The 17,312-nt window shown below is 35.2% G+C and overlaps 3 protein-coding genes across 4 annotated transcripts in view; 2 read left to right on the top strand and 1 right to left on the bottom strand.

Moving 5' to 3' along the window:
- LOC140761713 (E3 ubiquitin-protein ligase UPL6) overlaps positions 1-926 on the bottom strand; it is a 35,238-nt gene extending 34,312 nt beyond the window's left edge. The window contains exons 1-2 of one of the 2 annotated variants that reach the window (XM_073099151.1): positions 759-926; positions 496-655 (exon numbers count right to left, since the gene is read on the bottom strand). In XM_073099151.1, coding sequence (XP_072955252.1) covers positions 496-654 — 159 coding nt within the window. In that variant the 5' untranslated portion in view covers position 655; positions 759-926. Of the gene's footprint in view, positions 1-495; positions 656-758 lie in introns of those variants that run through there. The other variant, XM_073099152.1, reaches the window with a different exon arrangement.
- Positions 927-3,068: 2,142 nt separating this feature from the next.
- Positions 3,069-9,909, top strand: LOC140760734 (T-complex protein 1 subunit beta-like). Its single transcript, XM_073097714.1, has 11 exons — positions 3,069-3,199; positions 3,290-3,346; positions 4,280-4,345; positions 4,435-4,546; positions 4,704-4,832; positions 5,602-5,673; positions 5,995-6,110; positions 7,432-7,508; positions 7,598-8,083; positions 9,122-9,437; positions 9,518-9,909. The coding sequence occupies exons 1-11, from the start codon at positions 3,194-3,196 to the stop codon at positions 9,662-9,664; spliced, it is 1,584 nt and encodes a 527-aa protein (XP_072953815.1). The 5' UTR covers positions 3,069-3,193; the 3' UTR covers positions 9,665-9,909.
- A 4,989-nt stretch (positions 9,910-14,898) lies between these two features.
- On the top strand, positions 14,899-16,678 carry LOC140760735 (transcription factor MYB2-like). Its single transcript, XM_073097717.1, has 3 exons — positions 14,899-15,218; positions 15,492-15,621; positions 16,037-16,678. Exons 1-3 carry the CDS (start codon positions 15,026-15,028, stop codon positions 16,497-16,499), a joined length of 786 nt encoding a protein of 261 aa, XP_072953818.1. The 5' UTR covers positions 14,899-15,025; the 3' UTR covers positions 16,500-16,678.
- Positions 16,679-17,312: the final 634 nt, after the last annotated feature.

Here is a 17,312-nt window from a genome sequence, read left to right as displayed (position 1 = left end):
TTCTTGTCCTCCAGCTTCCCCTCTTTCTTTGAACAGGTGTTTTACAGGCTGTGACACTGGCAGCCATTAAGAACTATGAAACAAATTCTACCATCCTATTGGGCTAAGGTATCATACTCAAAATAGTCAGAGGAAAGAAAAGCCATAGATGGCAATTTAACCACAAACAGAGAAAAAGTTGGAGGGCAATTTCGCCCTTCTGTCAATCTTATAAATAAATTTTAACCAAAAAAAAAAACTATTTATCCCATCCATTTAACCATCAGGCCAACCGAACGTACATCCTTCGTTAAGAATATCCCTTTTTTCAGAGAATCAACTATTAAGTTACTAGCCTTCCGTAACCAAGAAAGCAAGTTGTCATCTTAGTGTTTCCACAAAACGTCCACCAACTCGCAGAAGCAACCTAGAATTCAACTTAAAATAGCAATTCAACTAACCTAACCTATCAAAATTTAGAAATAGAGACACCACAAGACGCCATCACATACTGACCTGGATCTTAATGGCTGCCGAGGTCTGCTGCCGTAACCCTAGCCGGCGCTTCCTCTCGAGCCGCGTCTGATCCAGCAGCATCTGCCGGTCCCTCTCCTTCGAGCTCCGGCCCCCGAGGTCCACACGTTTCCGAGCGGACGCATCCCCCGAGAAGAACATCCTTCAAATTCCACCAACAATTATCGAAAAAAATACGAAAGAGATCAAACTTAACGCCAGGAACTCCGAGGATCGGAGTCCTCGATCAAGAAATCGAATCAAACCTCGAATTCGGGGAAATCGACCTCGTCCACCGATCGAGAGCGCCGGATCTACTGGATTCGAATTGTTAGGGTTTTGCGAAATGGGAGAGGGAGAGAGAGTAAGAAGAATCGAGAATGGGGTTAGGACAGAGGAAAGCGGTATCAAATGGCTCTCGCGAGTGAAGAATGCAGTACCTAACAGGTATTTGAAGAATTGGCTTGGGACTTTCGGGTCCATCCAAAATAATAAACCCAGCGAAAGTCCACGTGGTGCGCGTCGTCGGTCGGTCCACGCGGGCAGATCGTCTGCAGCGTCGCTTGTAGAAATCTCCTACATTTGCCTAACTTGGAAGCTCCTGACTGGCCGAGAGACAAATGGTGCAAAAGAGAGGGCTAATTTTCACATATTGAGATACTTTGGTCATTTTCACTATTATTATTCTATCTTCATTTCTCTAAATAGGGTTGAAATAGTCATTAGCTTTATTGCAAAATATCTAAACATTTGCTCCAAAATTTCTTTTTTAAGTTTTGTTAATAGCAAAATCGAGTAGACTCTATTTTCTAATTAGATATATTTTTTTATAATTAAATATATATAATTTATATAAGAAGTAAATAAACAAGTCTAATCTAACTATTTTAAATGTTTCAAAAATTTTCGTATAAATGCCCCTAAAATATAGCTTACTTTTTTATTTATAGTAATTAAAATCACTTATTTTTAAGTCAACGGGATAGATATTAGTCAGTTAAATGACTCACATTGTACGAAGACACCCGAATTCAAATAGCATTGGTATTTAGTGGGATATCGTTAAGTTTTCACTTCTCTCGAGAAAAATAATCACCTACTTTTAAAAATGACAATTTTTGTCTAACTTTCACTTCCTATTAATGAAATAATTCTTTATTTAAAAATATACAACAATATATAATTTTATTTTTGTTAAAAAATATTAAATATCAATTTAGTTTACTCACTAAAATTGTTACCAAATAAGGTATATTTTAATCGGCCCAACTACAATGTCATAAGTCACCAAAAAGATTCTTAAATTGTTCATCAATTCATATAAAAGATAAACCCGCTGAATAATTTAAATATTTTTATTAATCTTAAAATCACTAAACAGTTAAGTAATTCATATACTTACTTAATTAATAGAATACTCAAATCTCTTAACATAAAATATTTAATAATTTGATATTTTTTAATAATTTTATGACATGACATCTAAAGTGATAAAAAATAAACCAATATTAATATTAAATTTAGGGTATAGCCTATTTTGATAAATAATATTTAAAGAAGCCCACACAGGTGAGAAACTCGATTTCGTTTGTCTACCTCAATCCATCTTTATTACTATCGACGTAGGTTAAGATGTTACTCTAGCCAAAATATTAAAAGGAATTGTATCAAATTGATAAAATCACCATATAAGAGATAATAACAATAATGAGTCGTGACATTTTTAGATATTTATTATGAGAAATAAGGGGTTGGATAGAGATTAAACTAAATTAATTTATTCTAAATAAATATGAACTAAATGGATTGAGATTATATATAAAAAATATATGAATACAAATCAATGAAGACCTTAGACAAATTTAGTTAGATTTTAAATGAAGTTAAATACTAATCGAATATTAATTAAATCTTAAATAAATAAAATTATAAATTGAGAATAAGATAATTTGAAGGTCACCATTTAAATCCTACAACAGAATGAGTTGGAGATTCCCATTGATACTTAGTAAATTTTACTATTAAACTGTTTTTTAATTATTTTTAGACCATCATATGCACATAATTTAAACTTGTTAATAATTATTTTTTGTGAGGAAGAAAATAAAAAATAATTTAGATTAATTAAACATAATAGAGAGTTTGAAAGTTTGAAGATACCTAATAACTATTAAGTTTATTTGTCATAAAGCAGACATTCGAATTTATTCAAATTATATGTGAATTAAAAAAGATGAAGAGCTAAATAAATAATAATTAAACAGATTAAGAGAATTAGGAAGTTTGATGATCTATAATACTAATAAATCTTTAAGTTATATATTTAATTGATAAACAGATATTTGAATTCGTATTCAAATACCAACTAAATTTAATATAGTAGGAGACCCGGGAAATATCAGAAAGTGTATTTAAATCCGGATCCGGGTCGGATAGAAATTTGCAACCCATATCCTACCACTTTGGATACCGGATCGGATCGGATATTATCCGACCCGTTGTTACGACTCCCTTCGTCTCCGATTCGACCGAACTACCGTCGAAGAAGTCTCCAGAGTGTTTTATTACACCACCGTTAAAGCGGTAGTCGATATCTCTCATATCCTCTCCCCAGATTCTATCTAATCCGGTTCTTTCTCTGTCTCTCTCTCTCTCTGCATTTGCTAGGTGCTTAAGCTTAAAGAATTTCGAATCCTCTCCAATGGCGGTATTTTTCATCTTATTCCCTATAGTGATAGTTTTTCGTGGTCCTTTATTCTTGATCTTTGTGTGAGTCTGTGAGAGATTTGGTGTTCAGGTGGAACGGCTATTCAAAGATGACGCCACGGAGGAGAAGGGGGACCGGGCAAGGATGGTATGCTTCTTCATAGCAATTTTGAATAGTCGTTGTCTTCCTTGATAAGTATTATGTCAGTGGGTAGAGAAGAAATTTCTGAAATGTAGTCATAAGGTAAATGTATTCAAATTAATGAAAAAGTAGTCAGATTGATGATGCGAGACTAGATTTTCACTTTGTTTAATTATAGAAAAAGGCTCTTTTTTGTGGTAATTGTGGTGTCAAATCCAGCAAATTCTGAGAGAAATAAGTTTTCAAGAATTATGTGTTTGTTTCCGAACTTATTTCACAGTGTGGCTCAAGCTTATCTTTCTCTTGAAGAACTATCCTGTCCAAGAATGTACATGATCACGAACTTTGCTGTCGCACTGTACAGCTGTACTTTTCCTGTCACTCATCGAAGCGTAATACTGTAACTTTTTAAGGATGACAATCTAACTTAATCCATGCAAGTCTCTGGTTTAGGGCATGCTTTGTCGTTCTTTACTTTAATGGCTTCTCCGCTCCAAGTTAGATGTTTTGTCTTTTTTCTTTTGTCTTTGGAGTGAAAAAAGAAAAAAAAATCCTGGTAACTTGTAAGAAGAGTGATCGTTAAGTTTGAAAACAAGTGATAGCATTTTGTTTTTTTTTAGTAATGAAACCATTAAAATAGTTGGCCATTTTCAAGGGATGACAAAGATGCCAAATGTGCTCTTCACCTTATTGCTCATTGATTAGTAGACAGAGAAGCCTGTATTTGCACAATCCATGATCATCTAAAAGAAGATTGATCTTAATACCTGTCATTCCATTCACAGATACATTTATGCATTTTCAGGATGAGTACATTTTTAATGCCAGATTGTCTGCGAGAAAACTGAATGGCCGTTTGAAGTCTTACCTCTTTACCTGTATTCTTCTTAGTGGCTGCATATTTATTGTTACCACTTCGGTGCTTACTTCCCTGTGCAGGCATCATTTGTTGGTGCAGTGGCAATTTCTGATTTGGTCAAGACCACTCTCGGACCAAAAGGAATGGTTGGCTCTTTAGAATAATAACCTGTGTTAGACAGTATCGATTTTGGTAATCACGTAATGTAAATCTATTCAACACATTTTGTTTGCAGGATAAAATCCTACAGTCAACTGGCAGAGGACATAAAGTTACTGTTACCAACGATGGTGCCACTATCTTGAAGTCACTTCATATTGACAACCCAGCTGCTAAGGTCCTAATTGGTATCCTTTAATTGCCTCCTATTGGATGTTAATGACAAGCCAAATTTTCTTTGACAACACTATTTTCTAATCCTTCGATAGTTACATGGAGAACTATATTTCACACTGGTATCATGATTTCCCAGTAATCCAGTGAGCCCTTTATTTATAAATTCAGATATCTCAAAAGTTCAAGACGATGAAGTTGGTGATGGAACAACCTCTGTTGTTGTTCTGGCTGGAGAGCTTCTTAGGGAAGCTGAAAAATTGATAAATGCAAAGGTTCATCCAATGACCATTATTGCAGGTATGTCTCAAATTGCTGAAGTGCATTACTGCATTCTGTGTCCTGCTATATTTTTTCTTTAGCAAGTGCAGAACTGTAGGTGTACGGTAATAAATCTAGCTTCTGTGATGATAATGTGTAAGTTGAAGACAATGGTCTTTGGGATATCTTATCTATCTCTTTCTGTCCCCTAAATGTCATTCAGTTGAGTTTTTGGGCTTTTCAATTTTCTTAGCTTACATAATATTTTCTTCTTTCCTTCTAATATGTAGTTCTGTGTGGTTGATTTTTGTGAGACAAATTTAGGTGCATGCCTTCCTCAGTACCTCATATAGATACATATTTTTTTTGCAGCTCTCATGGCATGAGATTTGTATTTACAAGTTATCTTATGAATGCATTAGTAGTGGTTGCAAGACACAGTTCTTCATTCACGTTTCAGTCTCATCTATTTGTGTAACATGCCTGTCTAGTATGCCCAAAATGAATCAGGATTCTAGTCTATAAGACTATCCTCATTTCCTGTTGCAAAGGAACCACATGAAAATTAATGATGACTTAATTACCATCTAAATTATTTATTATTACCTTTGGATTCTGTTCCTTTCCCTCTGTAATTTGCCTATCTGATGAATTCCTAAATTTCTGATGTTGACCTACAATTTGCGCAATGCCTTTATGCTGCTGGTCATAGTTCATTTTTTCATATGTAACAGAATAGATAATGGTCTGGTGGATTATTTCCTGGAAGTTTTTATCTTGGTTAGTTTTGTTTTTCCTTACGTGTTAGGCTACAGGATGGCTGCAGAATATGCACATAATGCTTTGTTGAATAGGACCATGGACAATAAACAAAATCCAGGTACTTATTATTTTTTGTTGTAGAAACAACAGTTTGTCTTTACAGTCTATTATTTCGAATCAGTTTTCCTCTGTTAGCATCTCCAACTGCAAGTCCATGATGGTGCCTTCTTGAAGGTAAAAAAAAGTCAAGGTTCCCACTAGAGGGTATCTGACTTTATTCCGTGACTTTGCACATTCAGCTATGGAAAAATTTAAGTTACATGCCATCAAAATAAATTTTCATCTGCAATTTTTTTTTCTTTCTAATATATTTTCAGTATTATTCATTTATTTGCATATCTTGTATTTCCTGTAATATTTTATTTACTCGGCAATGCAGATAAGTTTAGATCAGATCTGATGAATATTGCTATGACAACCTTGAGCTCAAAAATACTTGCCAAGGACAAGGAATACTTTGCTGAACTAGCAGTGGATGCTGTTTTGAGGCTCAAGGTACTAAAAGAGTGAAATATAGCTTCTTTTGTGGCATTCTCATCCCTGGTCAATTGTTTGCCTGAGAAAAATATCATGTTTGCAGCGGTTAACCCATTATAGATCAAAGTGTTTTGTCAATTGCTTCTTATGTTTGTGTGGTGCATTCTAGAGAGATAAACGCCTCTCTGGTTATATATACTAGAGAGACTAACTCAGTTGCTCTCTTGTTACATGCACAACTTTGTCCTATATATACTAAGAGAGATATGGATAGTTGGAGCACATGGTGCGGAGTAGAAGTGTAACCTCAGAATATTAGAGGTTGATCTGAAAAATTATCAAACCGAGGTCTGTTTTAAATTTACTTCAGATGAAATTTGAGAACAAAAATGATAAAAGATTGATTGGATTAGCAATATGAAAAGTAAATGACAATTCATCAGAACAAAATTGATGAAGGATTGATTGGATTAGGAATATGAAAAGTAAATGACAGATTGTATCATTGAGCAATGAAATTTGTAATAATACAGTGGAGCAAAGAGAAGATTCATGGGGAAGAAACAAGGGAGAGAAACATGAGAATATATAAAGGAAACGGCTCTTAAAGAGAACTATTTCATTATCAAAATAAGTCACATTAAGGATGAAAAAACAATTTATTTATTTGTAGGCCGAATTTTCAACATTATGATCTCGCCTTGTCATACTTCAATATTTACTTTTTCATAAATCTATCTATTGAAGTTTTGAGAATATTGGGATAATGGCAAACTGAATGAAGCTATTGTGACCCTGGTCTTTGGGGGAAAGAATAATTTGTTTGGTGTGCTCAATTAGGTTAAGCTTGAATTATATCAAGCTACTTCAAGGGTCAAGATCCGATTGTATTTCTCTTAGCAGGCAAGTGGTTTGGTTCATCTTTGGGCATGGCACAATATCATATTCTTTCCTTTCAGAGGGACTTGACTGTGGGGCTATGGAAGGAGTTAAGAGTTGTTCATATTATGTGCTAAGTGCGGAACAGGAGAGCAATTGATCCAGAGCCAAATGGAAAATCATTGTCCCTTCTAGATATACTAATTTGTCAACTGAGAAGGTCAACTGTGTTTGTGCTGAAAGCTTCTTCAGAATCCATAATCTGCACAGAACTCTAGCTAAATGCTGTGTACACTCTTGAATGTGTTACGCTTGAATTTGATTGCTACCCGAACCATAACAGTTATGTCATTTTTTTGGTCAGTTGCTACTTTTGTTCATAAAGGTTTGTAAGTCAAAACTTTTTCAGGCTTTCCTTTTCTGGTAAGCTTTCAGTGGTAATGTCATCTCACTGGTGCAGGGCAGCACAAACTTGGAGGCAATCCAGATTCTAAAGAAAGCAGGAGGATCTCTCAAGGATTCATTTTTGGATGAAGGGTGTGATTTTTTACATCATTGCAATGCATCTTTACTTGATGGACACTACAATATATCGGAATCATGAGCAATTATAGTTTGCTGTGCAGGTTTATTCTTGACAAGAAAATAGGTATAGGACAACCAAAACGCATTGAAAATGCAAAGATTTTGGTTGCAAATACTGCTATGGACACTGACAAAGTTAAGATTTATGGGGCTCGTGTTCGTGTTGATTCAATGGCCAAGGTTGCAGAGATTGAAGCAGCTGAAAAGCAGAAAATGAGGGAGAAAGTACAGAAGATAATAGCTCATGGAATTAATTGTTTTGTCAACCGTCAATTGATATACAACTTCCCTGAGGAACTGTTTGCAGATGCTAGTATACTTGCTATTGAGCATGCTGATTTTGACGGAATAGAGAGACTGGCTCTGGTTACAGGTGGTGAGATTGCATCCACGTTTGATGATCCAGAATCCGTTAAGCTTGGCCGCTGCAAGCTCATAGAGGAGATAATGATTGGCGAGGACAAACTGATACATTTCTCTGGGGTTGAAATGGGTCAAGCTTGTACAATAGTCCTAAGAGGCGCAAGGTAAATTTAGTATATAATGATTGCAGAAAGGTTTTCCTGATTATAATCATACACTTTAAAAGTTGGGTTGATTTCCCCCGTTTTCTTATGATATGCTCTATTAAAGAACAAACATTTTATGTTCCTATTTTGAGGTCTTATAATCTTGTGGAAGAAAGTCAATTATTTATGTTCATATGGTCTAGATGGTCTAGACCATATATGTAATGTAAATTGTCTAGACCTATAATACGTAGACCCTCCAAAGTAATCCAGTTTACCTGTGTTAACTTGATGGAAACACTGGGAAAATATTGAACCTTGAACCTGAAAAATATTCCTCTTGGATAGTCTGGTTATATTGATGTTGGGGTGGAGGAGGGATGAGGCCTATTCTATGGTGTTGGTGGAGGCAGTGGCAACCAACAATGACATGCATGCGACAATACTGGTTGTGGTTGTCCCTATGGTCCATTGTCGGATTCTTTCCCCTAAGGCCTTTCATTCATTGGCAAAGTTATCAGGCTCATCCCCCTGGCACTGAGACACTGCCGCAGATTCTCCTGTACTGTCAGGAAGTGTTCTATATCTGTCAAGTTGTTTTCCTACAACTGTGTTAAATTTTTGGCCCACATGCACTACTCCTTTTGAGCACTGTGATATTTGTGACTGTTATGTTTCTATTCCACCAATCTCTCACTAGTTAGTTTGTTTATTCTGTTGACTCATATTTCTTTGTTATGTTTTCTGCAGGTAAGAGAAACCATATAGTTACAATGCAAAATTAATTATTTACGTTTATTGTCCATGCTTTCTTGTTGCTCTGTTTTAGTCTATTACTTTGGGTTGAAATCCGCCCCGCCATAAGAGGCAGATTAGCTAGCATATACCCAAAACCGTGTAAACTAAATACCCATTTTGTAATAGTTGAGAAAACAATTTAGACATTCCTAAGGTGTAATAGTAGTAGGTAAAATCTCGTAAACATAAAAGCATTCAGTTCAGCTGACATCGACTCAAGTTGTTTTTCTTGCTAACTCTTGTTTATTTGATTCTCAGTGAACATGTCCTGGATGAAGCTGAAAGATCCTTGCACGATGCCTTGTGCGTGCTGTCTCAGACGGTGAATGACAGTCGAGTGTTGCTTGGTGGTGGATGGCCTGAGATGGTGATGGCAAGAGAGGTAGATGATCTTGCCCGCAAGACACCTGGGAAGAAATCTCATGCGATTGAGGCCTTCTCCCGTGCACTCCAGGCGATTCCAACGATCATTGCTGACAATGCTGGCCTTGACAGTGCTGATCTGATCTCTCAACTTCGTGCAGAGCATCATAAGGAGAAAAGCAATGCTGGAATTGATGTCATTTCTGGTGGTGTAAGTCAGAGAAACCATTTCCAATAATTAGAGCTAGCATCCTATTAATGTTGTGAATAACCTTTAAATTGCTGCTACAGATTGGTGATATGGAGAAGCTAGGGATATCGGAGTCCTTCAAAGTTAAACAAGCTATACTCTTATCTGCAACCGAGGCAGCTGAGATGATACTGCGGGTTGACGAGATCATAACATGCGCCCCGAGGAGAAGAGAGGATAGAATGTAGCTTTGTTTACATCTGATCAATTTTTCCATGGGACCCATTTGCTTGGAGATGTATTTTCCATAGGTTTTTTAGGAGATATTGGCAGTCTTGTTCCACTTTCATAATCTAATAGAATCCTAGAAAATTATATGATGTATGAATGTGAGAGGAGGAGTGTACTAATAGAGAGCATAATTTGTGTGACGGTTAAGACTTGTTTCGTGTCATGTATATATGCTGGAACAATTCTATAGTCAATGGAAAGAAATCTTCATCATTCTGGTTAGAAGTGCCCAAATGTGAATAACTAGGGGTATTTATTCTTGGATAAACCCTTCCTTACCCATGGAGGCATCGTTATCCAAAAATCCTTCTAAATTAAACGACTCACTTATCCATTGTGCATTAATTATTGTTTAGTAATCACTAAACAGGAGGTGTGTACTTGAAACTTCCTTTATTAATCTACGAGTCAAAGAGCATAAAATCTTTCTAGCTGTTGCCAATTTATTGGTCAAAAGATCATTAAAACTGTCATGATTATTGAGTCAAAGAAGCATCAACATGGAAGATGGAACATCATATCCTCATTAATCAAACTTAAAACGAGGGACACAGAGAATGGATGAGTCAAGGGAATTCCTTTTTGACGAAATTCCTCTTCTTCTTTTTTTCCTCTTTTTCTTTAATCCTTCACCACCGTCTTATGATTTCATTTGACACTACGGAGGTCACCACGGCTTCTCCAAGTGCGTCAAAGAAAGAATAGTAATACAACTCTAAATTTAGTCGCCTTCCTTTTGCCGGGAATTTTGAAGTAGGTGTAAGCTAGAGGTAGGCAAGGTTCTGATGTGGTTTCATGTAAGATAATATTGAACTGTTTGCTTTTTCGTACGGGAGGAGTTTGATTGAATCGAGATTATAAGAATAGTAACTAAGGAGATTATAAGATCAACTCCAATCTTAAATAATTATTATGGAGAAAATTATTTAGTAGCTTAACTTAATTGATGGCTCAATAATACTGTTGGCTAACTGCGACATCTTGGAGTAAGTCTCAGCGGCGTTTAATTCGAAGCAATTGTTCAATGACGCACATAGCTTAAAACCTAAATTAATTAGCTGACTATATTGGTCAAAACTTGATAGAACTTAAATACCTCTACACAAGAGAGTTAGTCAATTATCCAAACTATACGTAGCATTCGAGCTTATGAATGATAAAACCAACCTGAAGAAGACTTACATAAAAATTTCAAAAGTCCTTGAGAAAATGATTGTCTTAGTTGGCCGTCGAACTAATGCATCACCTAATCTCATATTTAAGTTTTAAATTAGACATGTGTGAGATTGCAGTTGACTCAACAAAATAGTCAAAAACTCTGATTCATAAATAGTTGATGTATACGTTCCAGTAATTTGGTTTAATGTTTGATTGAATAAAATCAGTGATTTTGAGTTGAGCGATTTACATTAAATCTTTAAGATGTAGGTGCACATTGAAGCCAGAAGATTAGCTACAAATTAGTGAAGTGAAACTTTGGACTAATAGCATTAAGTTACTGATTCTGAAAATTGTAGAGAAAAATCCTAATTTATTCATCACATCTAGTAATTGGTACTGGAATCTCTTTTTAATCAATACTTCTTCTTATTTCATCAGATTCTACTCTCTTTTTTAACATGAACTTATACATTCGCATCTCTTATTTTGCTGAGACATGCCAAATCGTTTCATTTGATTGGAATCTACTTTTATTAATGTCACTATATTTTTTTTTTCTTAGTATCATTTGATTCAGGAAAAGAAGGGAATAAACTTTTAAAGGCTGGAAGAAAAGAAGTCCTGCTTTTAAAAAGCTTTAGTAAAAAATGATCTTGCTTCCCTAAAGAAACCTTGCCAGATGAGACATTAAAAATTATGGATTAAATTATAACCAAGCCTCCTGAAGTATTATTGCCCATTTTAACTATATAAAACCTCTTAAATGATCATTTCATTAGCTACCCATTTAATTTTTTTTTATTAAGACATATCATGTGATCAAATTTAGACGCTCCGAGACTGATTTAACTTTATTTTAGAGAGAAAAAAATTGTTTATTTAATATTTGTAGTTAACACTGTGTAAGAAATATTAAATAGGCGAGGGAGTTAAAGTATTATGAAAAATAAATAAGAGAGTTTACATGGAACAGGGCCATAATTAGGGTCTAGGTTGTCATAAGTTTTGCAAAGTTAGTACTCAAATTCTCTTGAGTTAGCTTAAAAAATGTTTCATTTGATCAGATACTTATAATTTTAAAGGCCAATTCTCCATTATCCAATGAGCTTTAATCCTAAGTTAGAAGCTCCAATTTGAGAAACCATGTTGTTCTAAATGTCAAATCAAAAGTCACTTGCCGATTAGAATTTGACTTGTGTTTTAAATTGTAGTTGTTGTTTCATTTTAGGTGAAGGCACCTTTTTTTTTCTTCTTTTTTGTTTTGAGTGAAAGCATATAAGCACAAGAATAGTTCATTCAGGTTGCAATAAGACAGCCATATACATTTGAATAGAAGAGATAAAGAAACGATTATTTGATATAAATTTCAAATTTAGTCTAAACAAACGTCGCTATAGATGGATAGAGCAGAGCATTAAGCCTAAGAATATTAAAAAGAATTGACGGATAACCTTGGCAAATTCATAGGAGAAGAGGGACCCTTGAGTTAGCTTGCGACCGACAAGATCTAACAGTCGAAGACACAACGAAAGCAGCCATAAGGCTCAGATACAATGGAGATTGGTGGAGTCCTTCATGAGGGTGATGATATAAGTACATCGACGAGGAAAAGAAGAGAGATGAGGAGAAAGGAGAGAGAAAGAGGAAGAGGATGGGGAAGCGAGAAAGAAAGAGGAAGTTTGGGCAAAAGTCTCCAAACATAGGAGAGAAGCCCCGATTAGGCATTCGACTCTTTTCCTCCTCTCACGAAAGTCTTTTTCATCTCTAGTCATGTTTTGATGTGATTCGGGCTCGATTAGATTACCTCACATGGGACATTGGGTCTGATGGATCGAACTAGCTTATCATTGAAATTTTTATTTCAATAGCAATGGTCTTGAGTTGTAGCATTGAACGACACTGGACGATATTCGAACGCCAAAGCCCCCTCGAAGAATAAGACTCCTGGGTTTTGGCGTTCGAATTATCATAGCTAGATGTTCTAACGCCAAAACCTTATCGAAAAATAAGACTCTTGGGTTTTGGTGTTCAAACTGTCATAGCTCGACATTTGAATGCCATAACCCTGTCGGAGAATAAGTGCTTTAGGGTTTTGGCATTTAAACAGCCACAGCATTCGAACAATTGAACTCAAGACTACAACCTGGCCAACGGCGTTCAAACGTCAATCCAACGACGTTCGAATGCCCGACACTTAAGTCATTATGTTAAGATTAATTTAAATTATTTAAAAAAAATCGTTAATTATTCATACTTAACTTGAAAAGTAAACAAGAGAGTTTCTATGCAAATAAGGATATTTTGAATGATATCCATGCAAATATCAACTTTAAAAAACACATACAAGCAAATGAGAAATTTTCTAAAGGTATATGCATAATTTTTAAAAAATTAATATCTATTAGATAATTCTACATAACTTAGAACTATGCATGATTAAGTGACACAAAGGAAAGTCTAGAAAGACAGCTTAAATTTTGGCTTAAGTGTAAATTGTAAATTCTTTTCCATGCAAAACGTTAACTCAATTAGATCATTTTTCTTTTGTTTGCTTAATTTTCTTGAATGAGAATATAATTACCCAACCTATAGTCATAGCTAGCAAATGGACCCAATATAAACATACAAAGTTTTCAAACCTCAGCTGCTACTAAACAAATGGAGAAGATTTGGCTTGATAAAATTCAACACTTCCACCCCCTCTTTTCCTCTCATCTTTTTTCACTGTCTCCCACTAGCAACTAAACTAAAAAGAGGATCCAATGGAAGACCAGGCTGCCTAAGAAAATGTGAACACATTTGTACACTTAGAACTCAGACAAAAACCCTTTTATTCTTCTCTCCATTTTTGACAATTGCCATTGATGGAACCCTTTAATCCTTGCAACATATTCCTACCCAATGTGGGTAGTGCTTATATGATTAAATAGCTCTCATGTTATATAAGATTCTCGAGTTATTTCTAATCTCGGTGATATTAATTTAACTGGACACTATTAGATTTTCATTCTCTCGGAGAACGAAAAAAAAGAACAACTTAAATTTTACCCCCTTGTTGTTATTAGAGCGTAAATTCAATTCATCTTCCGATAATTTTATTTGTGTCATTTTATCCTCTTATGGTTTATATATTCACTCTGAAACTGTTATTTTTTTCATCACATTTGGCCAATTCACAGGTTAATTTTGCAGATACTCATTAGAGATATAGTTATACATTTTTTGATAAATTTACCAACACAGCTAAATTAATATTAGTTGAATTTTAGATGATAAAATATGACAAAAACATACATTAATTCAATATATTTGTTAACCAATCATCTATAATTTTGTAGTAGCGAGTACTTTCAAGTTTGATATATAGTTTGTTCAAATATAATTGAGAAAATAATAATTACACTTCAGTCTAGACCACAAAGAGATAGAACGATACAAATAACACATATTCTAAAAAAATTTGGACTTCACATTTTCATAAAGTACTAAACTAGATTAAGATTTCACTCGTATAAATACAAAGCATCGATAAAAATACTCTTTCTACGTACATACGGTTAGAGTTTCAAAATTTTCCACATATTTGCACATTTGACTCCTTTTCGGATAAATTAGCTAATAAATAAATAAATAATAATAATGCACTGTTCTTCTACAGTGAATATTACAAGTAAATACAATTCAAGGCTGTTTGCTTCTCTGTTCCAATTTCCTTTTGTTAAATGGGGTGGACCTTTAGAAACAGTATGAAGTTAGTGGGGGATTCAAAGCTTAATTTCTTTTTCTAATCAACCCATGGAAGAGACATTATTTTCTCCCTTCCAAGTCATAAAAGTCAATTAAAAAAAAGGTGGAATAAATTTGAAAAAAAAAAATTAAATCAGGAAATGGGATTGGAGTCAAGACTCCATAAAATCCTATTAAACTGCTTGATCTTTTTTTCAAATGATGCCATTAGTATCATGTACTTATCTTGTACTAACTCTTATATAACACATCATACACATGTCTCTTTTCTCATTCTTTCCATTAAAGCCTTGCACCTCTCTCTCTCTCTCCCTCTCTCCCTCCCTCTCTCTTTCTCTATCCTCTACATCTATCAACATAAAGTCATTAGTTCAATCTATAGACAGCCATCAAACTAATAAGGTGAGGACATGGAAGTCCATGGGAGCTCAGCAAGAAGACTACCAGTTGAACAAGAAGAAGAAGAGGAAGAAGAAGAAGAAGTAGTAGTAGTAGACAAGGACCTCAAAAGAGGACCTTGGACTCTGGAGGAAGACCTACTGCTGAGAAAATTCATCGCCGGCCACGGCGAAGGCCGGTGGAACTCGCTCGCCCGGAGCGCCGGTAAGCAGAAGCAATTACTCTTATGATCTTATCTTCTACCTTCTCTCTTTTGCATCATAGTGTTCGTGAACAAGTGTCACAGTGAAAATAGAAAAAAAAAATTAAATCTATGTCTTAAACTCTAAACCCTGAGAACATTAAGCACGTATTTATATAAAGCCGGCATTAATTAACTTGGTGTTGTGATTATTATCTTGAATCTTTTGATCTAATTTCTTTTTAATCTCATTCAAACTGGAGATATCTTATTATCAACTCCATGGAATTAAGCAGGTCTGAAACGAACCGGCAAGAGCTGCAGGCTTCGATGGCTCAACTACCTACGTCCAGATCTCAGACGCGGTAACATTACTCTCGAAGAACAACTCCTTATCCTTCAACTCCACCTGCGCTGGGGAAATCGGTAATCTAACAATTCAACCCCTGATCTTATTTATTTTAGAGTCTTTTCCTTCTTTTTTTTGCATATATAACCCCACCCTTCTGAATTTTGTATTTGGGTGTGTTATTTTATCTACTAGCTTACGCTACTAATATCCATAGCAGATCACGTAAGATTTCGGTGCAAATCTTTTCACACGGCATCTGAAACAAATAATATAAAAATATACTTAGTTCTCCACTAAGTTATACTGTTGGATCTAAATCTAATGGCTTAGTATTGGATTGGTTCAAACAAAATTCCAAAGCTACTAGTTTTAATCTTCAAAAAGACAAGAGCACTACTATTATGCTAAAGAAGAGTTTCACACGGATCTTCTTTCTTCCTCCAGTCTCTCCGGGCAAGAATTTTTCAACTAATTAATTATAATTGATAGGTGGTCGAGAATCGCGCAGCACCTGCCCGGGAGGACCGATAACGAAATAAAGAACTACTGGAGGACCAGAGTGCAAAAATACGCGAAGAGCCTCCACTGCGACGCCAACAGCGACAAGTTTAGAGCAGCCATGCGGGAGGTTTGGATACCCAGACTCGTCGAACGAATCCGGGCAGCTTCGGGCAGCACGGCGCCGGCCGCCGCGCCGTGCATGGGGGAGAGCTGGACCGCCGCGGGGGGGTTGTCGCCGGAGTCGATCGTGACTCAGTTCTCGTCGAGCCCGATCTCGGAGTGCATCAACTCTGACCCAATGCAAAGTGGTCAGGTTCATTGTGGCGTGGATTTGGCTCAGGAGGCCCAGAATTTGGGTGGGTGGCCTGAGTCGGTGTACGAGCAAGGAGGTTGGATTGGGTCGGAATTTGGTGAGAGTTTGTGGATAGAGAATAGTTGGTGCATGCAATGATAGACTTAGATAGAGGAAATTTCTAACTTATATTTCTCTAGATCTTTTTATTATTAGTATTATTAATTTTCCTTTTTATAATCCTTTTATTTTGAGGTGAATTGTAGTTTAAAAATGTAATCTTGAAGTGTATTGATATCTCTCAGAATAGTCGAACTTATCCATCTATTTTATGCAAATTTAGAAGATAAAAATGGGTTTCCACAGAATATTTGTTTATTATTTTGGTTGACTGTTTAATGGTTTATATAGAATATAGATTGCTATATTATTCATAAAAATGGTGACTAATTTTAATATTTTATCTTTCTTCGTATGGAACGTGGCATTAAATATTCTAGATGCGAATTAGAAAAACTATTGAATAGTTGATTTATGACGCGAGAATTGAGCCGATTAGAAATTGCCCTCAAATGGTGATCAATTTCATTGGTTGACTTTTGTAGTAATACTTTATACTGAAATATAATACCAATTGGTGACGTCAGCCGTGACTCATAACCAACAGTGGACACCTGTCGGTCACTTCCTCGGAAGTTGCGCAGCCAACGGTCAAACGGATCGAAGAAAGTAAGGAGTCCTTTTTAGAATCTACGACGAATTGGATTGGAATTTCGAGTTTTATTTTATTTATTTTATTATTTTTTAAAAAAATAGACTATCTCTTACATTTACTATTAAGTATATATAATTTACTGTAGTTTTAATAAAAATACTAATTAATTTAACATTTTTATTGTTAGATAATTTTTTTAACTATAAAAAATAATAAGTTAAAATAATTTATATACATAAAATACTGAATTAACCAGT

This window comes from Typha angustifolia, chromosome 6 (assembly GCF_048772165.1).
Source record: "Typha angustifolia cultivar Huaian chromosome 6, ASM4877216v1, whole genome shotgun sequence".
Classification (NCBI taxonomy): domain Eukaryota; kingdom Viridiplantae; phylum Streptophyta; class Magnoliopsida; order Poales; family Typhaceae; genus Typha; species Typha angustifolia.
Note: the sequence above shows the minus strand (reverse complement) of the source record. Positions and strands in the feature narration are given on the sequence as shown.

Coding starts and splice junctions, on each gene's coding strand:
- LOC140760735 (XM_073097717.1), top strand. CDS start 15,026: ATGGAAGTCCATGGGAGCTCAGCAAGAAGACTACCAGTTGAACAAGAA. Junction 15,219..15,491: donor CTCGCTCGCCCGGAGCGCCG/GTAAGCAGAAGC, acceptor GGAATTAAGCAG/GTCTGAAACGAACCGGCAAG. Junction 15,622..16,036: donor CACCTGCGCTGGGGAAATCG/GTAATCTAACAA, acceptor TATAATTGATAG/GTGGTCGAGAATCGCGCAGC.
- LOC140760734 (XM_073097714.1), top strand. Junction 5,674..5,994: donor GGACAATAAACAAAATCCAG/GTACTTATTATT, acceptor TCGGCAATGCAG/ATAAGTTTAGATCAGATCTG. Junction 7,509..7,597: donor GATTCATTTTTGGATGAAGG/GTGTGATTTTTT, acceptor TTTGCTGTGCAG/GTTTATTCTTGACAAGAAAA.